This window comes from Stereum hirsutum (assembly GCF_000264905.1).
Source record: "Stereum hirsutum FP-91666 SS1 unplaced genomic scaffold STEHIscaffold_13, whole genome shotgun sequence".
NCBI classification, from domain to species: Eukaryota; Fungi; Basidiomycota; class Agaricomycetes; order Russulales; family Stereaceae; genus Stereum; species Stereum hirsutum.
The window spans coordinates 705,593-728,793 of NW_006763143.1; the positions used below are offsets into that span (position 1 = coordinate 705,593).

The 23,201-nt window shown below is 52.0% G+C and overlaps 6 protein-coding genes across 6 annotated transcripts; 3 read left to right on the forward strand and 3 right to left on the reverse strand.

The window, feature by feature from the left end:
• Positions 1-203: 203 nt before the first annotated feature.
• Positions 204-3,629, forward strand: STEHIDRAFT_62965 (aconitate hydratase; the record flags this gene model as incomplete). Its single annotated transcript, XM_007307204.1, has 18 exons — positions 204-512; positions 618-737; positions 796-935; positions 998-1,008; positions 1,060-1,176; positions 1,232-1,314; positions 1,370-1,430; positions 1,495-1,685; positions 1,745-1,903; positions 1,959-2,012; positions 2,050-2,227; positions 2,284-2,305; positions 2,369-2,777; positions 2,838-2,889; positions 2,953-2,960; positions 3,011-3,206; positions 3,261-3,316; positions 3,378-3,629. 18 exons carry the CDS (start codon positions 204-206, stop codon positions 3,627-3,629), a joined length of 2,418 nt encoding a protein of 805 aa, XP_007307266.1.
• A 176-nt stretch (positions 3,630-3,805) lies between these two features.
• Positions 3,806-7,106, reverse strand: STEHIDRAFT_62817 (uncharacterized protein; the record flags this gene model as incomplete). Its single annotated transcript, XM_007307184.1, has 10 exons — positions 3,806-4,057; positions 4,137-4,355; positions 4,419-4,770; positions 4,825-4,946; positions 5,004-5,093; positions 5,149-5,297; positions 5,350-5,460; positions 5,570-6,028; positions 6,090-6,981; positions 7,044-7,106. The coding sequence occupies 10 exons, from the start codon at positions 7,104-7,106 to the stop codon at positions 3,806-3,808; spliced, it is 2,709 nt and encodes a 902-aa protein (XP_007307246.1).
• A 1,081-nt stretch (positions 7,107-8,187) lies between these two features.
• Positions 8,188-10,449, forward strand: STEHIDRAFT_101548 (septin). The gene is made up of 9 exons (XM_007307436.1): positions 8,188-8,358; positions 8,498-8,629; positions 8,744-8,825; positions 8,932-9,069; positions 9,131-9,248; positions 9,314-9,415; positions 9,491-9,639; positions 9,704-9,799; positions 9,865-10,449. The coding sequence occupies exons 1-9, from the start codon at positions 8,289-8,291 to the stop codon at positions 10,082-10,084; spliced, it is 1,107 nt and encodes a 368-aa protein (XP_007307498.1). The 5' UTR covers positions 8,188-8,288; the 3' UTR covers positions 10,085-10,449.
• Positions 10,450-11,786: 1,337 nt separating this feature from the next.
• On the forward strand, positions 11,787-15,587 carry STEHIDRAFT_123808 (uncharacterized protein). The gene is made up of 5 exons (XM_007307437.1): positions 11,787-12,414; positions 12,496-12,790; positions 12,854-14,406; positions 14,472-14,533; positions 14,618-15,587. Exons 1-5 carry the CDS (start codon positions 11,848-11,850, stop codon positions 14,883-14,885), a joined length of 2,745 nt encoding a protein of 914 aa, XP_007307499.1. The 5' UTR covers positions 11,787-11,847; the 3' UTR covers positions 14,886-15,587.
• A 361-nt stretch (positions 15,588-15,948) lies between these two features.
• STEHIDRAFT_159959 (uncharacterized protein) lies at positions 15,949-17,084 on the reverse strand (the record flags this gene model as incomplete). Its single annotated transcript, XM_007307438.1, has 3 exons — positions 15,949-16,110; positions 16,392-16,976; positions 17,031-17,084. 3 exons carry the CDS (start codon positions 17,082-17,084, stop codon positions 15,949-15,951), a joined length of 801 nt encoding a protein of 266 aa, XP_007307500.1.
• Positions 17,085-18,253: 1,169 nt separating this feature from the next.
• Positions 18,254-23,196, reverse strand: STEHIDRAFT_123809 (glycoside hydrolase family 3 protein). The gene is made up of 30 exons (XM_007307439.1): positions 22,585-23,196; positions 22,436-22,470; positions 22,310-22,381; positions 22,190-22,253; positions 22,073-22,121; positions 21,993-22,013; positions 21,847-21,936; positions 21,748-21,788; positions 21,590-21,692; positions 21,489-21,540; positions 21,342-21,365; positions 21,239-21,287; positions 21,047-21,121; positions 20,872-20,921; positions 20,779-20,819; positions 20,662-20,725; positions 20,575-20,603; positions 20,420-20,521; positions 20,275-20,369; positions 20,188-20,224; positions 20,078-20,131; positions 19,997-20,024; positions 19,812-19,941; positions 19,561-19,744; positions 19,419-19,456; positions 19,324-19,370; positions 19,083-19,208; positions 18,896-19,029; positions 18,772-18,838; positions 18,254-18,716 (listed from the first exon to the last, which is right to left on the reverse strand). The coding sequence occupies exons 1-30, from the start codon at positions 22,646-22,648 to the stop codon at positions 18,474-18,476; spliced, it is 2,208 nt and encodes a 735-aa protein (XP_007307501.1). The 5' UTR covers positions 22,649-23,196; the 3' UTR covers positions 18,254-18,473.
• Between the last annotated feature and the right edge of the window lie 5 nt (positions 23,197-23,201).

The window sequence follows — 23,201 nt, forward strand, 5'->3', positions numbered from 1 at the left end:
TCGTGAGCGACGAAAGATTACCGTTCTATCTAACCGTTAAACCGCCGACTTGTGATTGGACGCGGCCGGACAGGGCCGAAAGAAGAAAATCGGACATTAATTCTTGGATCGGGCTCACTTCACGCTCCTTAGATTTTTAGCTCTGTGCACTTGACTCGACGTTGTGGAGCTCGTTGAGGAGCTCGTCTCTGGTGTTGTCCACGATGTCTACCACTGCTGCTCGGTCAGTCTTGAGGCAATGCAGGCCCTTACCTCTCTCAAGGTCTCTCGCCACCCATGCGTCTGCACCGACCAAGGACTGCACGTCAATTACCCCACCCTATGCTCAACTCATCAAAAATCTGTCGCTTGTCCAGAAACTGCTCAAGGACCGTCCATTGACTCTTGCGGAGAAAATTCTGTACAGTCATCTCTTTGACCCAGCCAGTGCTACCGATGGGATTGTGAGGGGACAGACATATCTTCAATTACGGCCGGAGAGAGTAGCCATGCAGGATGCTTCTGCTCAGTGCGTACATGCTACATGTTCATTGCACTCCCATATCTTACGCTCGTATGCTCTCGTTTAGAATGGCTCTGTATGTGTAATCCTACCATCCATCGTTTTTCGTTCTGAGGCGTTGGGCCACACCAGTTTGCAGTTCATGAGTGCCGGTTTGGGCCGGACGGCTGTCCCTTCGAGCATCCATTGCGACCATCTTATACAGGCATCTGTGGGAGCAGATGCTGATCTTATGGTGCGTACTAGCATATCCTCCTGTCCGTATGCTCGTGCATTAACATTGCACCTATCAGCGAGCCATTGAGTCAAACAGAGAGGTTTTCGATTTCCTAGAGAGCGCGGGGAAGAAGTACGGTATCGAGTTCTGGAAACCCGGTTCTGGAATCATCCATCAAATAGTCTTGGAGAACTACGCGGCGCCCGGTATGCTCATGTTAGTGACATTTCGCTCATGGTGCGAAGTGCTGAAGTTGACAATTGTGGCGCTGGTCTCAGGTTGGGAACTGGTAAGGATTGCTATCTCCGACCGCTAGGTGTCTGCTTATGAACCTGTTCAGACTCGCATACACCGAACGCTGGTGGTCTTGGTTTGTTGGCTATTGGTGTCGGTGGTGCCGACGCTGTCGATGCCATGACTGGTACTCCCTGGGAGCTGAAGGCACCACAGGTCGTTGGTATGGGTTATCCTTCCCGTTTCCGTGGTCAGCTCCTCTGATATCTGCATTACAGGTATTCATCTCACCGGTAAAATGACTGGCTGGGCCACACCCAAGGACTTGATCCTTCATTTGGCAGGCAAGCTCACGGTCAAGGTATAGCGCCACTTCTCACCTATCATCCGGTGTGTAAAGGCTAACCCATTCACAGGGTGGCACTGGTCGAATTCTGGAATACTTCGGTCCCGGTGTCTTCAATCAATCATGTACAGGTCTGTGTGTCACGTTCGGCTCACTTCTTTTTCACTCATCGCTCACGGTATATCTACATGGAAGGTCTGGCCACAATGGCGAACATGGGAGCCGAAGTAGGCGCAACGACGTCCACTTTCCCCTACACACCACACATGCGCGCCTATCTCAACGCCACAGGACGAAGCCCAGTTGCCGCCGCCGCCGACGCAGCAGCTTCTCAAGGTTTCTTGAGTGCAGACGAGGGTGCGGAGTATGACGAGGTCATTGAAATCGTATGGCCCACCTCACTACTACCCCATGAAACACGTCTAATTGTCGGAGCCATCTTCAGGACCTTTCAACGCTCGAACCCACCATCAACGGACCCTTCACTCCCGATCTGGCAACTCCTCTGTCCAAGTTTGGATCCTTCATTCAAGAGCAAGGCTGGAAAGATGAACTCTCAGCCGGACTTATCGGATCATGCACGAACAGCTCGTACGAGGATATGGTATGTCTGCCTTTGACGCATGTCCCATTCCCATTCCTCTAACAGCGATGTATAGACTCGTGTAGCAGATCTCGCTCGTCAGGCGAAGGCCGCAGGGCTCACGACCAAGGTTGGTAATAAATATTGATGGGCTTTCCATCGTGGAGCTCATGCAAATACAGGTTCCTTTCCTCTGTACCCCAGGTTCCGAGCAAATTCGAGCAACGATTGAACGTGACAACGTCACTGAGGCTTTGGAATCCGTCGGCGCTACCGTCCTCGCTAATGCCTGCGGACCTTGCATCGGTCAGTGGAAGCGTGAGGACAAACAGGGCGAAGAGAATGGTCAGTAGATCACGCTTATCTCAGGCGAAGTCTTGCTCATATCGATACTGTTCCAGCTATCCTGACCTCGTTTAACCGGTACATATTTTATGTCTCTTTCTCGATGGAGCCTCCTGGGTACTCATCTCCCCAATTATCCAGTAATTTCAAGTCCCGCAACGACGGTAACCGCCTGACGATGAACTTTCTCGCCTCCCCCGACATCGTCACTGCCATGTCCTTCTCGGGCAAACTCTCCTTCAACCCCATGACTGATTCCATCACCACCCCCTCCGGCGAGTCCTTCAAATTCACCCCACCATCAGGACAAGAGCTTCCCGCTGCCGGCTTTATGGCAGGCGATACCTCGTACTACCCCACACCGACCCCGGAGCCCGTACCAGAAACGGAGGTAGTGATCAAGGAGGATTCGCAGAGACTGGAGGTTTTGGAGCCGTTCGGCAGTCACTTTGGGGAAGAGAGCGGGAATGCGAGGGGGCTGGAGTTGCCGGCCTTGAAGGTTTTGATGAGGGTCAGGGGAAAGTGCACGACAGATCATATCTCGGCTGCGGTGAGTTGAGGTTTACTTGTACTCTATTGTTCGAAGGCTGAAGTCTATCTCGATGATCAGGGCCCTTGGTTGAAATATAAGGGTCACTTGTCGAACATCTCCGAGAACCTTTGTAAGTCCTGATGGAGACTCCGCGCATGGCACGCAAAGACCTGACATCCGAATTATTTTCTAGTGATCACTGTAAGTCACATCATTTCCATGCTACGATGACAATATTGACTAGGTGACAGGCCGTGAACGACGAGGGTGGTGAAGTGAACATCGCATTTGACCACGAGCACGGTCCCTCCCAAAGCGAGGCCGACACGATCCCGGGAGTGGCCAAGCGCTTCAAAGCACGCAACCAGCCATGGGCTCTCGTCGTCGATGAAAACTACGGCGAAGGAAGTGCTCGTGAGCATGCTGCGCTCCAACCCCGATTCTACGGTATGTCTGTTATCTGCCCGTTTCTATTGGGCTTTTCTCATGGAATCAACGTAGGATGCGCGATGATCATTGCCCGGTCATTTGCCCGTATTCACGAAACTAACCTCAAAGTACGTCTTCGTCGCCTATCTCCCACATCTCTCGTGTGACTCATTCTCACTTCGTCCACAGAAACAAGGTGTCCTCCCCGTCTGGTTCGCCGACAAGGCCGACTACGAACGTATCGGTTCAGGTGACATTGTCGAGACTAACGGACTCGCTGCTCTCCTCGAAGGAAACACCGATGCTGCTATTACCGTCAAGGTCACCAAACACACCGGCGAGACGTTTGAGATTCCGGTGAAGCATACTATGTCGACCGATCAGCTTAAGTGGCTGAGGGCTGGCTCAGCATTGAACTATATTCGCTCGCAACTTGCATGAGAGGGTCTCTCAGCGGGTATGGTGGTCGGATTGGAGTGGGCACGCCGCGAGTGTGGCTACAGGAAGATGGAGATGTGGTCTCTGAGAGTGATGTGCATCTAGGCCAGGAAAGTACTACATAGATCTTATGAATAATATACGGGGTATGGAGTATGTATGTGTTGTAAGCCACAAGATTAGGATGAAGTATGAGATTTAGGCGATGTCGATGCTGATGCTGATGACTGCTTAGCCAACGATTGTCCAAGATGTTTTAAATCTGCGATGCTGCTTGCGGTAACAGCATCACGAACACGAAGCCAAGAAAGTGCGTCCTTTGCGACGCCGATAGCGGCGGGTGGCATACCTGCCAGTTGAGCCACCTTGAGACCATGACTGTCGCGATTGACACCGGGCCGAAGTCGATGAGAGTAGGCGAATGAGCCATCCTGAAGACGATTAAGGTCAGCACATCATGAGCAGAAGAGTTGGTTGATCAACACAGATGGATAGGCTGGGAACACTGACCTCAACCTCGTCGACATCGGTACAGTAGAATCCGACATTCTGAAACGCGCCTTCTCCCTTTTGATCGCCAGAGTATCCCAGCATGTCTGTAATTTCGTGAAAGTGGGTTGCAAATAGTGCACGGCATTGGTTCTGAGCGTAGAGGTGATGAACTGTGGCGAATGCAATAGCTAGTCCATCTTTGACAGTCGTCCCGCGTCCGACTTCGTCCATGATGACCTGTACGACACAACATTGAACTCTATCACCGAGGTGTTTGGCCAAATAGGGAACGAAACCTACTAGACTATTTGGCGTGGCCCGTCGCAGAATCTCAGCCGTCTCTAACATCTCAACCATGAACGTGCTCTTATCCCTGAACAAATCGTCCTTGGCACCCACTCTCGAAAACAACGCATCGACCATCCCGATGACCGCATGCTCAGCGGGCACGAATGACCCTGTCTGCGCGAGGATAGCAATGAGGGCTGTTTGGCGTAAAAGAGTAGACTTGCCAGCCATGTTTGGGCCGGTGATGATATGTAGACGTGACTCGGGAGAGAAAGAGACGGTATTGGGAGTGAAGACACGGCCGGCATTGATGAGACCCAGCTCGACTGTGGGATGACGACCGTCCACGACATGGAAAGTGCAACTGATATCCAATATTAGTATGGGGCATAGAGAAGAAACAATAACACTGGCGTACTCTTCGGTCAAGGTGGGTCTGACAAAGTTCATGCTAGCGGCAAGGTTGGCGAATCCGAGGGTGACATCCAGTTCGTCGATGATCTGGGCGTTTCGGCGGAGAGCGCCCTCTTGGACATTGACCTGGCCGAAGGAAACTCGTGAGACTTTGTCTATGGGAGACGTACCTGTTCATCTTACCTCGTTGCGAAGGGCTTCAAAAGCGGCCTTTTCGTGGGCCAGAATGGAGTTAGAGGTTTCCATGAGTTCGGTGCCCAATTGCGACCATGCCTGTAAGTGAGAGTAAGATGAGCTGATACTCGTAAGACAGTGTAAGAGGTATTACTCGATTGAAAAAGACACTCGTCGAATTGCTCTCTGAGATGAGGACAAAGGATTGAGAGGCTTTCAGAGGAGCAGCGTCACGCTTCGATCGGGCGATGTGAACGTGTAGACCGTAGAATGAAGAGGATCGCAGGGTCAAAGACGAAGCATCTGTAAATTGTTTGAGGAAGGTTTCAAGAAGAACAGCGGTAACCATACGCACCGTACACCTGTTGAAACCGCCGCTCTAGCTCCTCGCGTTGCGTGAGTAGATCCTGGAACTTGTTATGCAGTGACCGTATCTCATTCGAATAACTTGGGAACAAAAGAATCACTGAGAAATGTTCATTTCGGAGCAGAAACAATTACTCACTCAGGATTAATGGTCCAGTTGTTCGTTTGCCACTTTAGATCGCTCTGCACCGTGTCCGACCCTCCGAAACTGAGTTCCTCAGGCATATTCGGTTCCAATTGCCCTTCAGGTTCTGTTCCAGCTTCGTCCTCCGACTCTCCGATAGCAGTCTGATCCCTCCTCACAGCCGAACTCCCTTTCAAGGCCACGTCAATCCTGTCCGCTAGTTCCTTCAAATCCGTCATCCTGCTCATCAAACGATCCAAGCTGTCCCAGTCTTCCTGCTTCACAATCCCTCTCTCCTTCTCTTCATAAGTCTTCTCAAGCTGCATACGATTGTGAATAGTTGTCCAGGTGGAGATCGTGGAACTTATTGCTGAGAGATCTGTGGCATCACCTCGACCAAGGAGGAATTTCTGAACGATGCGTGTGGCGTCGTCGATTTTGCGGAGGTAATCGACGAGGTCGTCTCGAAGATGCGGACGCAAATGGAAGAGAGCAACGAGGGACTGTCGGGCGTTGACCTCGGCGAGAGACGTGCTCGGAGAGCCTAGATATCAAGCAGTCGTTAGCATTTAGAGAGACTGAGGAGAAGTGAGGAAGTGGCGTACAGAGCCAGCGGGCAAGTAACCGAGTGCCACTGTTCGTGACTGTCCTCTTGATCACACTGAGCAGGCTACCTGATGTACCGCCTTCCCGCATACCTTCTCGAATCTCGAGAGCCTTGATCGTGTGAGCATCGATCCGCATACGACCTTCGCTCGCTTCTTTGCTGGGTGAGGACAGGCGGGGCATACTTTCCATCAAGTTGGCATGCAGGAAGGTCGTGAGCAAGTCGACTGCCGCGGTCTCCTGCTGCGAGAGGGAGAATTTGGAAGTATTGGTGAGCCCGCCCTCGGGAATAGCTTGCGCTTCATGTGAACTCGCGGACCGTTTCGACGGCATGATGAAGGAAGTAAAGGACTCTTCTTCGAGGACGGCTTGTCGGAGAGGGTGTGAAGGATTGGATTGAAGGGAGGTAGATAGAACGACCTCACGAGGTGCAATCCGAACCAGATCGTCCCGCAACGAGTCGAGGGTCGTGTCCTTCGTGAAGAACTCTCCAGTCGATACATCAATCCAGGCCAATCCCACAGCATTCGTATCTTCACCACCGCTCGCACTGACCTCTCCGATAGCGAGCAGGTAATTATTCTCATACTGATTCAAGAACGGTTCGTCGATTAACGTGCCCGGCGTAATGACCCGAGTCACCCGTCTTTCGAACGTAAGTTTCGCTCCTGCAGATGTAGAAGGGGTGACGGAGGTAGAGGGAGGGCGAACAAATTCCTCGCAAAGGGCAACGAAACGGTGGTGGTGTTGGACTAGAACTTTGAGGTGCTTGTGAAGGTGATGGACTGGGAAACCACACATATGTGCGCGTTGGCCTCCACCGCCAGAAAGACGACTTGCGAGCTTGATGTTGAGTAGCTCGGCGACTTCGACTGCTTGATCGAAGTAGGACTGAAGGTATACTGAATACTTTTTGGAGAATAACTGAGTGAGGCGAGCAGGAGCCGACGTACCTCATAAAATTGGCCAACACGGGTGAGAAGGATGCAGTGAGGGAACTTTGCATGGTTTTCCATTACACCAGCAGCCAGAATACTTCGAGGTCTAGCAAATGTGGCAGGCTCGTCTGTACGATAGTAGAGAAAATGTGAATGGTGAGAATAAAGGCGAGCGGTAACAAGACAGACCTTCTCCTTCTCCCGACGCCACTTTCACTCGTCGCGTTCTTTTAGGCTTCAAGTCTACCGCTGACGCGTCTTCAACGTGAGGAGGGTCATCTGCGACCTTCTTGACGCGTCTTTTACGCGTTTTTGGAACCGTCTCACCCACACCGTCTGTTCCTGATGCGCTCGCATCTTGGGCCACACTGTCTGGCTCGCCATCCTCCGCATCCTCGAACTGCTGCAGCTTGACGCGCCGGCGTCGTTTGCGCATTTTGGGAGGGACATCGATGATGGAGATGACCCCTGTCTCTTCATCGATGGATGCCTTTTGCGTGGCTTTCTTGAGGATCTCTCCGGGCTCACCTTCAGACGGGATAGGCGGGGAGTCATCAACCAGTACTGAGGAGTTCCCATCTGTCCGCCACGAAGAGTGCGCCGAACAATATGTGACATACGGTCAACGACTGGATTGTTGAAAGAATGATCATGCTACAGGACTGGGCGTACATCTACCACTCTGAGAACCCGAATCCGAAACGCCCAACTCTTCCTCTGTGTTCGCTACGATCCTCCGTCCGGTAATTGAAGTGTGGTGTTCGTTGGCTCGAGAAGACGAGGGTGGAGCATCCAGTCCTCCATCCCACGGAGCAAGAGGTCTGAGAGATACTCCTTCGACAAGCAGAGCACTCGATAGTTCCGTATATTTCTTCTTCGTTATTTTTGGTTTGGACTTCAGCGAGTCGGATCCCGAAGATTCGGTGGTGGCATTTCTGAGCGTGAGGGCATGGTGGAGTGAGCGCGTCGACGACGACGCTTTCGTAGTAGGGCAAGCAGAACCAAGATTTATTTTACAAGCATTCCGGAGAGAGAGTCTCGTTCGTTGCATACGACGAAGGGCCACGACGGCGAACACGACAGTCGACAGCGGCGCGAACCGAAATTGAAGGCGAAAGAAGCGCTGGGCGGAGTTTGAACCCGTCGTCGAACGCTCTCCCCGTTGAGCTCCTCCGCCTCGCCCTCGCACCGCGTCGCAGTCCGCAACCGCGCTCTCTCTAACCGCTTTCTTTCCTTCATTTTTCTCTCGTATAATTCACCATGTCGTTTGCCGGAAGACGTAGGGGCAACAAGGTCAAGAAGGGTGTTCAGTTCACCCTGATGGTCGTCGGTGCGTCGCTCTCTATCTGCCTCGCCATGAATGTTCATTGCTCACTCGTTCTCGTCGTCTTTTCTGTGTTCAACCTTGGAATATCTCCGTGTCTGTCGTTCTCGGTGTGGTCTCGGTGGATGTCTTGCCATGGATGCAGGCGCGTCCGGCACTGGACGCACGACGTTCGTCAACACGCTCTGCGAGTCGGAGGTCCTCAACCATAAGATGTCTGACAACCCTGAGTCTGCGCACGTTGAGGAAGGCATCAGGATCAAGCCCTGCAACGTCGGTGCGTTCTTATTTTCTCCCTACTCTACGCCCTTTCCACTGCCGTCGTTCATTCCCACTCTATCTACGGACCACCATAACTTACCCGTCCGGCGTTTGTGCGTGGCCACGACAGAGCTCGAGGAAGACGGCGTCCGCATTGCGCTCACCATCGTTGATACCCCCGGCTTCGGCGATAACATTGACAATGAGTTCGCGTACGTTCCACACACTTACTTCAAATCATCTTTTAATCGTATTTTTTCCACCTCGCCTCCCCCTTCTCACTTACCTCCTCACGGCGCACGTTATTGGGGAGTACAGGTTCCAGGAGATCGTCGGCTACCTCGAGCGTCAATACGACGATATCTTGGCCGAGGAGAGCCGTATCAAGCGTAACCCCCGTTTCAGGGATAACCGTGTTCACGCGTTGTTGTACTTTATCCCTCCTACTGGCCACGCGTACGTCCTTATTTTACTTGGTGATTCTCTGGGCTAATGATGGGACATCCACTGCAAACAGCTTGAGGGAGATGGACATCGAGCTGATGCGCCGTCTTTCGCCCCGCGTCAATGTCATCCCCGTCATCGGCAAGGCCGACTCTTTGACCCCCAGCGAGCTCCGGGGCTTCAAGAAGAGGGTATGCATTCCCTATACCGAACAATACTCGGGGCGCTAAAATTGACGGGCTCGGGTCCGAATTAGATCATGGAGGACATCGAGCACTACGACATCCCCGTATACAACTTCCCCTACGACGTCGAGGAGGATGACGAGGAGACCATCCAGGACAACAGCGAGCTTCGCGTACGTGTTGACTGCGCATCAGTCTCTCAAAGATTTTCGAGCTTACCAGGCGGCTTTTTCTGTCTGTTTAAACAGGCCCTCCTTCCTTTCGCCGTCATCGGTTCCGAGGAGGAGATCGAGATTGACGGCCAGCCCGTCCGTGCGAGGATCTACCCGTGGGGTATTGCCGAGGTCGACAACCCCAAGCACTCTGACTTCAGCCGTTTGAGGAGCGCGCTCTTGAAGTATGCCGTTCTATCCCCTTATAAACACTTCCCTGCCAGTGGTTGACGTGATTTGCCTCTACAGCTCCCACCTTGCGGATCTTAAGTCCCTCACTCACGACGTCCTGTACGAGACGTACCGTACCGAGAAGCTCTCGAGGACGGTGCACACCGACACCCAGTGCGTTCTTCCCCATGGGTCTCTTGAAGGAGAACTTTTACTAATTGATCCGTCGTGATCTGCAGCGACTCGTCAATTCTCCCCGAGGAGCTCGCGACACAGAGCGTGCGCCTGAAGGAGGAGCAGCTTCGCAGGGAAGAGGAGAAGCTCCGCGAGATCGAGCTCAAGGTCCAGCGGGAGATCAACGAGAAGAGGCAGGAGCTGCTCGCGAAGGAGGAGTCGCTCAGGAATCTCGAGTCGCGTCTCGCAGCGCAAGGATCGCAGGGCGAGTTCCGGGGCGATTAGGTGGCGACGACGACAAAATGACGCGTTTGTGCGTTCAGAGTGGACGTTGGTCGAAAAGCGGCGGTCGTTTCCTTTCCGTTTTCCGTGCGAGATTGCAGTATACCCCCATCTGTCTCCTCCTTCCTCTCTCCATATACTCCTGTGTTTTGTGTGTTGGTTCCATATAAGTTACACGCTCTTTGACTTGTGTCTCATCCCTGACTCTTCGCTTCTTTTCCCTGGACCGTTACTGATTCGGTTACAGTGTGTTTTGCGTGTTGGATAATACCGTCTGGTGTTCAGCTTCTGCGTTGTTCCAGTCTGTCTCTTCTGTTCGATGTTTCTTTCTTGAATTCAATAGGATACTCTATAGTTCGGCTTTATCGTGGGCGTTTCCCGTGTCTGTCTTGGCGCCAGCCTTCAAGATTCTTGGTATGGAAGTTGCTGTTCAGACTGTTGGCTGCGTGATCGTGGCGCATGACGGGTGTAGCAATTATGAGTACCCACCCGTGGTCTTTGTTTTCGGGAACTTCGAAGCTGTCAGGTGCAAATGGAGGAAAAGGGTGAGGGCAGGTGGATGATGGGAAGTGCCCGGTGGGGAATGCAGATAAAGAGTTCAAGCGGGGATGTTCGGGATGTGCCCGCGGGGTACGTCTATCGTCTGCTACTAATAATTGTGTGGACAACGGAAGCATGGCGAGGGAGAGTCGGATAATGAAGAGACTGGGTATCGTAGATACGCCGCCGCCGGTGGGTATGTGAATTGTATCTAGTACTTGAGTCTGAGTAGAGGAGGGCGTATTATGATTGCGTGTGGGTGTTGTGTATGTCGAACGTAGATGAACAAGGTTCGAAACCTGCGAGCTGGTACAAGTTCTTCTGGATCTTTGCGCAAACGGCTTCGCACGCCCCTCAATCAAACACAACGTCGACCTCCCGTCGTCGTCGTCGTCGCAGCCGCTATCGATTGTGTACATATCGCGAGAGTTCCGTGATTGTGTTCTGTTCTGTCGAGCGACTGCGCGTGGCCAAGTCCTCGAAGGGGCTCGCCGAAATAGGCAAGCGTCCGAACAGTACGCCTGTTCTGTTTCTCGCTTCTCGTTCGTCCCTCCTGAACGCCTCTTCTCCCTCCATCCTCCCCTTTTTTTTCTTCCTTTTCTTCCTCTTTCGTTTTCGACAGCTGGCGCTCTGTGCTTGACCGTGCAGGATCTTTGTTGGCGGTGAAACGCGCGAACAAACGATCATATCACGGACGTAGAGCAACCGCGTCGACTCGAGACGCCAATCCGAAAGCCAGGTATAGAGGCCGCGAACAGACGCAGTGTAGTGCTCTCACCGCAATTGCCATACAGCCATCAAACACACGCTCGAACGTCGACGCCATCTGAGCTCGACGCTTTGTCGAATACCCGCACCATATTGTATCACCATTACCACCACCAGCTCTCGCCAACCCGACTCCCATGCAGCTCGGCGAGACAAGACCGGCATCAGTCCTCAACCCACACGCAGAATGGATGGTTCGAAACCACATCGACCCAGCACCGCCGTCTTCTTCATCCTCGTCCACAGCGTCCGCCTCGTCCACCGCAAGTGCATCCAACTCCACCCAGGCCCCTTCATCCACTTATCCCACCCCAAGAAGGCGTTCATTCATACACGCACCCCCTCCCGCTCCACCGCCCAGCCAGCCGATACCCAGTCTACCCATCATTGATACCACTCACGCAGACCCCACTCCCGAACACACTTCCACCTCCCCCACTGCTGTTCACTCAACCACCATGCCCAACGGACATTACTATCCCGACTCGTCCTCGGACTATCGGGACCAAGAACGGCATACGCCCCATTCCCCACCCACATTCTCAGCAGGCATAGGCCGTCCAGCAGTATCGCCCGGTCTTGCCGCAGTCGCTGCATTCTCTCAATCTAGACTCGCCAATACAACGACACTGACTGCTGCTTCGAGCTCGGGACCAGGACCAGTACCACTTTCGCCTGCTCGTGCGACGAATGCAAACGGCAGAGCGTCAAGCGAGCATCAAGAGCTCATCCCGGACCGTCTGCTACTGTCTCCGAACGGCCCCCAGCCCGCGGAACAACCTAGACCATCGTCCAGGCGCGCGTTGACGAGGGCGTTGGAGCTCGCGAGGGAAGCTGTAAGGTTAGACTCGACGAACGACGATCCGTACGGGGCGGTCATTGCGTATGGGAAGAGCGTGGCACTGTTGAGCAATGTTATGGAGAGGGTGATGAGGGGTGAGGATAGTACGGAGGGGAGGAGAAGAGGAGGTAGGAGGAGGAGCGTGGTCGCGCAGGAGGAGGAAGTGAAGAGGTTGAAGGCTATTGTGAGTGCATAATCCATGTCCGTCCGCTTGCCGTTGCACACTCTGACGGGTATTGTGGGACGTGTTCGACTCGCCGAGCAGCACGATACCTATGCCGATCGTATGAATATCCTCAGTCTTATTTATAATATCCCTCATATACCACACTCCCCTGGCGCCCTCGCGGCGTCCATCTCTGCATCTGCGGATTCTACGCGGCCCTCATCACCCAACTCTAGCTCTCCTGGCTCCGATTCGGATACATATAGGGGTAGGTCATCGTCTGTGGCGACGACGAGCTCCGATGGTCGGACGACAACGATATTCACGGATTATTCTGGTACGACACTGGCGGATGGCCTATACCCTGACGAACCTGAGTCGGATTCCGAGAAAGGTACGTTAAGCTATGGCCTATATCACTTTGACCGCCACCTAAGAATAGTCACTATTTACCCAGCTACATCTTCATCTCATCATCCATACGCAGCCCCGGAGGCTATGGAGCAACGGGTTTCTCCACCCTCAACAGCGACAACGAATGGCACTGTCGCTCATGTCCAACGGGATCGAACTAGCTCACAACCTCCAGTTCGACCTTATCCGGCTCCGGCCGCACCTCACCGTCCTCGAGCGGTCTCCGCTCTTCCACCCGCACCGCCACCGCCACGAGACTCTTTACCTCCCGCTCCGGATCAGGAACGTCTGAACGTCGCATCACGACCCCGAGGAAACTCGGCAAGTCATTCACGGACGGGGTCGAATGGTTCGGGCCGGTTAGCGTCGTTACAGGAGGAGAGTGAGCGGTACGATGACCAGCCATTGCAATCGCAGCAGCAACATCACTTTGAGGTCGAAGAGGACCTGCGGAGGTCTAGGGGCAGATCGCAAATAGTGTCTACGCCCAGAGAGTCAAAACGAGAGTCACATCCGCTACCGCCTTTACCTTCGAACTCATCAGACGCCTCGGGGTCAGTAGAGTCGCCGCGGACGCCACGTACCTTGACGAACGACGAGGTGCCAAATACCGCGATTGGTTCACCTCGACATGTTACTCCTCGGCCAAGAGGCAGTTCCACGGTTGGCACCACGAAGTCTGAGATCACCGTCCCGAATACACTGATCAATCCCTCAACGACGATGGGGACTATTTCGCAGAGGAGGTCGAAAGTATCTGCGCCTCCACCTTCGTCGATGTCAGCTTTTGCGAGCACTGCAGGCATGTCTGGGCTTCCAGAGTCAGCACCACCACCGTCTGCGATGAGACAGACGTTGTCTGGTATGCCACCCAGCTCTTCGTCTTCTCTCGGCTACACGCGTAGTCGGTCGTCGTCACAACCAGGACACCGACCAAATTTGGCCGGTCTACCTTCTGCTTCGTACGACGGGCTACCGACCGGTAGACCCTCGTCTTCGATGGTGCCGATGATGCCTATGGTACCAAGGAAAACCTCGATGTCTTCGAGGGCGAGCACGAACCAAGTCCCACATATCACCGTCGTCACCGGTCTCGTCTCTCCACCCCTCGGAACGCCAATCACGCATCTGGTACCACCGCCTCCTATGATGGGCACCAACCTCCCGACGACGCCAACCTCACCCCTCCCACCCGCACCTCCACCGGACCCAATCCGCAAACCGTACCACATGATGTCGCTCATCCGCCAAACCATGACGTCCAAAACCGGAGGGTACATCACCCGCCGACTGCACGTCCCGCAGGAGGTCTGGTCCCAGGGCGGGGCAAAGCTGCAGAACCTGCCGGAAAAGGTGCGGGTGGTGGAGGTGCTGTGCTCTGCGCTAGAGGAGCTGCAGAATACGAGCGTGGAGATCTTTGGTGCGGGGAACGTGAGCTCGGGGATGGCGATGGGGATTGGGAGCGTGGGGAGGAAGGAGGGAGAGGTGTGGGCGGGGAAGTTGGAGGAGTTTGGGGCGGTGTGCGATGGGGTTGTGCAGAATTTTGGGAAGAAGTTGGGGGTGGGGGAGGGGTTTGTGGTTAAGAAGACTAGTGGGGTGCGTTACCTCCACAAGGTCCACTTTATTTTCGTCGCTGACTGACTGGTCGCTTTTGTTCTTAGGTGACTTCATGGGGAGGAAAACTTACCCGGCAGTTTGACAAGTTCACGTCGAATGGGAAGAAGTGAGTCCTCGAGCTGCTAGCTGCGGCAGTGTCATCTACTAACGACTGTCCATTTTCTCCTCTGTCTCGTTGTAAATCACTCAGCCTTGATTCGCCCGCGTCCTACGTCCAGGGTCTCACCCGACTATTCCATCAGGTCCAATTGCTCGACGAGCATCACAAAGCAATCCTCATGCAGCCCGTTGCGTCCTCGTACGCTGGACTACAAAAGGAGACTCGCATGGTGACAGAGCAGAGGCTGAGGCACGCGTCAGAGTTCTTCGCGTCTGTGGTCTTGACGTTCGTCATTCGGGACCTGGCGCAGTTGTTGGATAAGTATGTAAAGAAGTGCGAGAAGTGGCTGGCGGAGTGAGGTGTGAATTTTTGCCTTTCTTTGTAGTTACATGGGGACTTTTGCCACTCCTGTCGCCACTTCGGAACGGATGGATTCTTTCGCCCGCTCGGTCGGTCGGTCAACTTCGGATTCTCTTCAATGTACTACTTTATGCTCCTGGACTGGATGCCGTTCCACATTTGTGTTCTCGTCGCACACTATCCTCAAGATGCCGGTTCTGCCTCCTTGTATATCCTTATCACCTCTTCGCTTCGCCTCCGAACCTTTATTTACGCTTTCTTCACCTTCTCTGTTGAAGCAGTCTACCCAAGTACAGCAGCGCACCATATCTCCTGGAGACCTCTCTACTCCTCTGTCGAATATTCTCCTTCCCTCTCTCTCCCTTCTCGGATGGGATTCTGTCACTGTTTGTCGATCAATGCCTTCCTCCTATTTTCCTTCTCTCTTCCTTCCAATTGTTCTTTTAAAGTTTTTTTTTTCTTCCTTGTCACTTCGAGTTCCAAATCATATACAATTCTGTTCTGTTCACTGCCGGTGCACTCTCAATCATCAATCTCAGCGTGGATTCGTTCTTCATTCTTTCTTTCCCGTCCGTTCTTCCTTTCATTCTCCCTTTTTCGACTTCCCCTTTGTTCCTCCTTGTTTGTGTGACTTTGTCCCTGTGTCTCCCTGTTTGTTTCGTTCTGTCACACCTCCGGAATTGATTCTGACGTGGCTCCCCTCCCCACCGTTCTCTTCAAATTTATTCTCACCTTCAGGCTCGTTCTTCCTTCTGGTTCGGTTTCTCTCTCTACTTGAGGTCTGTGTGTTCCAAAATGTGATTCTTTGTCCTGCTATGGATGCTCCATTTCTGGTCGGTCACACATGCCTGCCTCATTGAGATTGGCCGGAAGTTCTACTTGTGTGTGGAACAAAGGCAAGAAGCGGCAGGTAAGCAACACATGAACAATTCTGAAACTACATGTTCCTCTCCACACAAAGACGATGCAAGGGAATCATTCGTCAAAGGAAACGAACAAAGGCAATAAGCGTTATTTACATGACACGGCAACGGTAAAAAGGTAAGCAAACATGCAAACAATTATCGAATTTGATCCTCATCTGCACCGTGATAAAACTCCCACGTAAACTTATACCACCGCGGTTCCTCAGTGGCACCTAAAAACCGCTTGAGCTTCTCCAGCTTATCCTTGTCCACCTTCATCGTCTCCGGAGTGAGATTCTGCAGGCGCATGGCATATGCCTAGGGAGGTCCGATCCAAAATCGCCGGATTTTGCCCTTTTTGTCCGGACCGATTTGGGAGCGGAATGTACGCACTCGGATCGGGTGCCCTGTTTTGGAGGACATTTGGTACGCATTTCGTATCGGACCTTGCCCAGATAGAGCTCGAAAATATGTGTTTTATTTGTCATTATGTGCGCACCTCGTCGGGGAGTGTTTGGAGCGGATCTCTCACGAGTCATTTTTATCTCTTTTGTGCGCACTGTGGGCTATGGTAGGATCGGACCTCGCTGCGAGCTCACCACTTTTGTCTCGTTTGGGATCGGACGTGGGGTACTTGGGAGACCGAAAATGTACGCACCATGATCAAACATGGAACCACTTTCTGACCCAAAATTGTCCGCACCGGGATTGGACCTCGCCCCGCATATGCCATGCGCCTGATTCTGCGCGACGGTGACGCATAACGCGGTCATTCCGTTCGCCATGTTAACCATGTTGATATCGCGCTCCAAGTTTAGACCGCAGAACTTTTCTAGAATGTTCATGAACCGAAGCGTCGAGTTGGCTCGTCCGAGCTTGTCCAACGCGTATCCCTCTGCCCCTCTACCCCTCTGATACGTCAGTTCGTAATCCAGGGGATATCCAAAAACACGGCGGTTTTGGTCGATATGACGAGAAGAGGCACGCCGAAGGTTCTTGGAGCCGATATAGCTCGGGGTCTTCGTCTCGCTGGACTCGTGAGCGAGGCGGATGTTCACCACGCATGGGGGAGTGCCTTCGAGAGGACGATAGTCAAAATTCCCATTAGGGAAATGGTGCACAGTAGGCTCGTCATGGAGGCTGACGTCGGCAGGTTCGGCGAGTTGTACATGGTCAGACGCTTGCTGTTGCAACGAATAAGCACAACAATGATGTAACAAGTAGACGTGGAAACATACCATGACTCGAGTTTGGAGGTGGTCCGCATTCTGGGTAGAGAGTGTGGACGTCATGAGCGATGGAAGGACAGGGCTGTGTCAACATTCGTCAAGACTGGCACTGGAGGCAAAGTTCCGTGGGAGCGCTGATTCTATTTTGAATCCATTGGGAACTTATCCTGAAGAATATCCGAATGCGCTCAAACGAATTTACGCTGAATATATCTCTATATAGCAATATATTCCCGATAAATTCCAAATATTCTGAAATTTATCAATATGTTCAAAATCTATTCGTGGAGTCTATGCGGGCCTTTTTGAGAGAAAATTTCATCAATATTCACGATACGGTCCTTTGCCTCCAGTGTGGGCAGCTTATATAAGGACGGGCAACCCGGAGCCGTGTTCGAAGTCCGACGCGCGGCAGACACTGCCATGCTTTGTCAACAATCCGAATCGTCCCCAGGCCCAAGTTGGGCCCAAGGTCGAAGGACTCAGGAAGCCCCGCCTGGGTTGGCACAAACCTTGCTTGTGTGACTCGGAGGAGCTGTTTGCCAAACTGGACAGGGTATTGGTGCGCAGTTCTCGTTTCTTGGAGACTTACTTAGTGAAGAACTTCGAACATTTGAGGATACTTGGACCAGCTGTTGAGCCGAAGTACTGTAGATTTACGACCACGAGTTCGCGAGTGGGACCTTCCTAATCTGTCCCCCTTCACAGTTCACCGCGACTGGAGGACAGGGTGTATATGTTCGCGGCCGTGCTTGCTTGCGGCAACATGACATCCGACTCTTTGTACGTTTATGAATCATTTCATTGGTCTGTGATTGTGTTGTCTCTGACTGTATGCCAGTGGTTCTGTGTCTTTCTGTGTTTATCGACTCCGCTTCAATCTGTGCAAATAATAATCTCCCTTGGGTCCCAGCTTGGCTTGTCTTTGTAAAAAGAGGACTTGGACGACTTGACTCACTGCCTCTCCGGGAATGGCCCTCCGCGCCATCACTCCCAGCCTTGATACTGACTTTATCAAGGCAGCCACCAGTCCTTCTCACATCACTCTGCCTAGCCTCCCATTCACAGTACCTCCCACCGTGGGTAAAATATCCAGAGTGGCGTGTCTTCGTAAGTGGCGTTGGTCAAACTTTTACAGAACCTGACGCAAGTCTAGCACGCTACGCTCACAGTTCACTCTTACCTGAAACTCTGAAATTCCTTTGCATACCGTGGTGTTAGGATAGCATCCCTTGATTCCAGGCGTCCGAGTCGCGGCTACATAAGTCCCCCCTCTGGATAAGTAGTGGAAGGAAACAAGCGAACGAAATACTGCAATATTGAGTGACGCAACAATTACAGAACATTTGGAAGGACAAAGCGAAAAGTCCGCGAGCAGGAACAGGCAGGAATCGTGCCATAACTACTATAACACGCGCAATATTGTCCAAAACGACCACTTCGGATCAGCTATCAAATCTCGATAGATCCAGTCAGGCGGTGGTCGCGACTGCTGGCCCCCACAGTTACGCCAGTTGTACCGCTCGGGATAACCCACTTCTGTGACACGACGTCCCAGATGGAGAGGTCATAGCGGGACAGCGGGATGGTGACGTTTGTGAACTCGCCAGGTGCGATGTAGACGTTGTCGAAGCCCTTGAGAAGATATGGTGGCGAGTTGGCAGTTTCGGGAGGTGAGAGGTAGAGCTGAGGGACCTGGGTTGCGAGGTTTGTCAGTATTAGAGTGTGGGTAGTCAATACACAAGCCTACCTCATTCCCTGCAACCGTTCCGTTGTTCTGGATCGTAAAGGTCACGTTGAAGACCTTCTCGTGGAGGCTGAGGGTGCAGATATTAGGTTGATGTATAGCTGGGAGTATGAAGGGAAGTACGAACGTGTCATCCAGAGAGGATCCAGCACCAGTGGGTGGTGTATAGTCTCCGACCGAGCCCGAGATTTCCAGGTTGGAGTAGTCAAAGGTCGTGTATGACAGTCCGAAGCCGAACTCGTAACGAGGCTCAATACCAGCCTTGTCATCCCTGTCAGCCTACAGTGAGCATAAACATTGGAAATTATCCTCACCGAGTCGAAATGACGGTAGTCAATGAAGAGGCCCTCGGTGTAGTCTATTTGAGCGATGAACAATATGTCGTCGACATAAATCACACTGGCGGGATAGTCGTCTGCGCTCTTGGCTATGGTGTACGGCTGGAGTAGATGGTCAGGCTCTCTTTCATAATTTCACAAAATCAAGACTGACGAGGCGACCACTGTCGTATGATGGCACTAGTCAGCATCAAGATCATGTCTGAAGAAAGAAGACTGACCTCGGATTGAAGGCACCGTACAGCACGTCAGTCAGAGAGTTTCCTGCGATATCGTTAGAACGTTGTGATTCCAAAGCTACAACAATCATACCTGCTTCTTGACCACCCAGACCGCTCCAAACCTGTTCGCTTTGGTAAATCATCTATGAAGAATATGACAATGTATTCACTTACTAGGCCGGTAACTAACGGAGCGAGTTAAAATCGCATTTTATGGAGAAGTGCAGAGTAACTCACTGTTTGTGTTGTCTATCCAAGCATCGACGATGATGGGTCCGACAGTTTGAACCACGACAACGGTATTGTTGTTCACGCTAGCTACAGCCTCGACAAGAGCATCACCATCATGCCAGGCAAGGAGATCGTTCCTGTCCCCCTCATTCCCTTCCACGGTGTACGAATCCTCTCCGGAGTCAGCTGTTGCAATCGTCACAGTAGATCAATACTCGAAGAATGATAAGACGGTGTACGTCAGAGAACTAACCAGTAATGAACACAAAAGCAATTTCGGCTCCCGTTGCGGCGGTCTTCGCTGCGTCAAGGTCAGAGTCACTGAGCGAGGAAGTAATGGTAGTCCCGTCGGTGGCACTCCGGTTGGTGATGGCATCCAGAGGCTGGGTAAAAAAGTGCTCAATATTTTATTGAGCATTTGGGCAGTGTTGAACTTACTGTGATCAAGTAGGGATAGGCCGCGGCTCTGAGAGAGAATGTTAACCACAAATCACGCTTGGGTCCAAATGTCAGACTCACCCGCTACCCCACCCCATACCAAGTGTCCCTTTGTTACAGCTCTGATCAGCACAACTAATACACACCCTTAGTCAGTATATCAGACGCATATATTGTCCAGAGAATCCCACCTGTTAAGGCCGTCAGGGTTCGGTCCCGCAGCGCTGCCTAACAAAAGGTCAATCCCATGACTTGCGAATAGCGAATACTAGTAGTACCGATTAGAGCTACGGTAGCAGGAGCGTTCAGGGGAAGTGCGTTGTTCTCATTTTTGAGGAGAACAGTGGAAGCCGCTCCGATTTCTCGGATAATTCTGTGGGAAAATGTCAGATTTATTCAACATGTGTGGCGAGTGTGGCCCACTTGTAGTGATCTCCTTGAACGTCGACATCATTGACAGAATCGGATGGGTTCTTCGCATTGAGGTTGGGAGTTGGGTAATTTTCATCTTGACCCAAGAGGTACCTACGATAGGTCAGAATTCGAAGAGGCATCAGTACAGATAAAAACACACGAACCACCCTGCGAGGATTCTGGTTGCCATGTCCTGGGAGCAACATTCAGGTCAGGAACAATCGGACAGTTCGCGGGTAGAAGAGACTCACGTCGATGCGGTCTTCGGACACTTCTCCCAAACCAACCGCGATTTCGAGATTAATGCCGTACCATCTGATAATATCGTTCAGCACACGTGAGGGTTGAGGAACAAGTATCGGACGAACCCCACGACGGACAAAGGAAAGAAGTCCCCAGGCATAGTCATCTAAGCCAGCAGTATTAGACCGAAAATTCTGTCAGAAGACGTTGCCACTCACATCGAGACCATTGTTTGCAGATGCAGCGGTCGAGTGTGTGGCGTACCAGTCTAGAGAATGTATTGGCATCATGTAGACGATAATGGCTGATTTTTATACGTACCAGACATGACATCTGTAGCGAAAAGGCGTCAATGGGATTGAATGGGGGGGCTTATATGCAGGAATGACTGACATCCTTGGAAGCCTAGCTCGGTCTTCAGCAAGCCATTGATGGACGCGTCATTCTCACAAGCGTATGTTCCGTTGACTACAGGGATAAGAGATCAGGAATACGGTGAAGATGAGACAGGCCCAAATTCCTACTTTGATCTGTAGGGAGACAGTCAAATTTCAAAACGTCAAGCGGGTTGAATAAAGTACTGACTATAGCTGCACATCATAGCAGCGACATTGGCCTGTACACTTCGCAAAAACTGTGAGGGTGTCGGTGAGAACTGGAATTTCAGCACAAGACATCAAGGACATACTGGATGCAAATAGAGCTCATGTTCCTACGCATTCCCAATGTCAGCTAATTATTCTGAATTAAAATTTGTTTGCTCCATCACTCACCGTCCTACAATGCAAGTTGCATGTCTAGTTAAGAACATAAAAGAATCAATGAAATCAATCACTCGCCTGTCATCAACATTCGAAGAGCTGAACATCCGCGAGTGTTCCTGCTCACTGGATCATAATCAGGGTGGCTCAATAGACTGCCGTAGGGGAAACGAACTTGTTCATGAGATGCTTGGCAACAGCCTGAACACCTTGGGACTGACAACCAGTGATAGTCTCGTAGGCAGCTTCGCCCGTCAGGAATGGATCGGCACCGAAGCCTGGTACAATATGGCGGTTATTTATCATCGAAAGTTATTATTGGGAGCTGCGCACCTTCCCATGACCTCCCAGAAGCTGGAGCCCTCATGAGGTTCCTGTTAAGTTTCGGCTCGTTGGCTTGTAACAACGTTGCAAGGACACGGTGCAACCTACATCATTGGTCCAAGCTGGGCGTTTACACCCTTTCCACGGAATTCCTCCGCCATGGCCACGCCACGTTGGTTTATGAGTGTCCTGTTCCAACTATGATACAAAAGGTATTCAGTAACACCATTCAAGTTTCAAAACTTCGTACTCACGTAGCAGCGGCGTTGATCCCTCTGTCGTTCAAAAAAAAGTCAGACTAAGCTCAGTTTCTCTGACGAGAGGTGGTACTTACGGAGGGAATGCCGAGTTACCGCTCGTTTGACGAACACCGAGAGGGCCATCTAGGGCGAGGAAGTAGATAAATTGTTTGCGTTGAAGAACATGCGGACTTTTCTGTAAACCGTCTTACCTTCGAGACACAAGCCAGGAAAATTGATACTGTCGATGGCGGGTGTATTGCCCGTACAGTCGCCCTGGTTAATCTCGGCATCAGACGCGAAGTTGACGAAACCTTGGAAACGGTTCTTACGATGAAGAACCCACGACCAGTGCCCAAGTGAACTTTCTCGCTCAGACTCAGGTTGGCAACTGCGGCGCTCGCCTGTGAGAGATAAAAGTGAGCACGCGACCGACACAGTAAAGGAAAAAGGAGCACCTTCGTATATGCAGCGGCCCACTCAGGTGAGTTTACTACGCAAGCAGTTTGAATACTTGCGAATATATATGATATAGAGATCGAATCCTGTGGAACTCTGCGAATAGATGAGTCTCGTGGTATGGAAGTGATGAGTATTGCAAGCTTACCACATTGACCAGTAACGACAGTGATTGCAGACAGAAGAACGGTAAACGAATGGGAGTACTTCATATTGAAGTTCAAAACGGTGAAAAGGGCAAGAGGGAGATGGGGGAAAGAGGGAGACCAGTCGCGGCAGTAGCTGTCCACAGGTTGGTCGCATGGCGAGGTATCAGGCGGGCTCCTTTTGAAGGAATCGACGACGGGAAGATACGTCAAAATCGGTGAAGAACGACCCGATCAATCTCCCATACAGGCACTTTGAGGGCGATCCACGAAGAAGCTAACCGCAGATCTACGGAATTGGTCGCGTGCGTCGTCTTCCGAGGAGTTGTGGCGTACCTCATACGATACAGACATACGTGCATGGCTCGCGATCTGATGAGTAGCCACACCAAAAGCGGCTTTCCTAGACAATGTGAAGATCGACGCGAAAGGGCAAGATGTGCATATATCAGCGCATCACAATGCCGGTGAGACCGAGCAAGGTTGTCATCACTTCTCGAGCACACATCTTCTGTCAGAAGGCACGGAGAGATGAAAACACATGATAGAGCTCAACGTGCCGCGCCAGGACTTCCTCTGGGTAATACAGGGTAATACCGATACACGTACACCGTGGCAT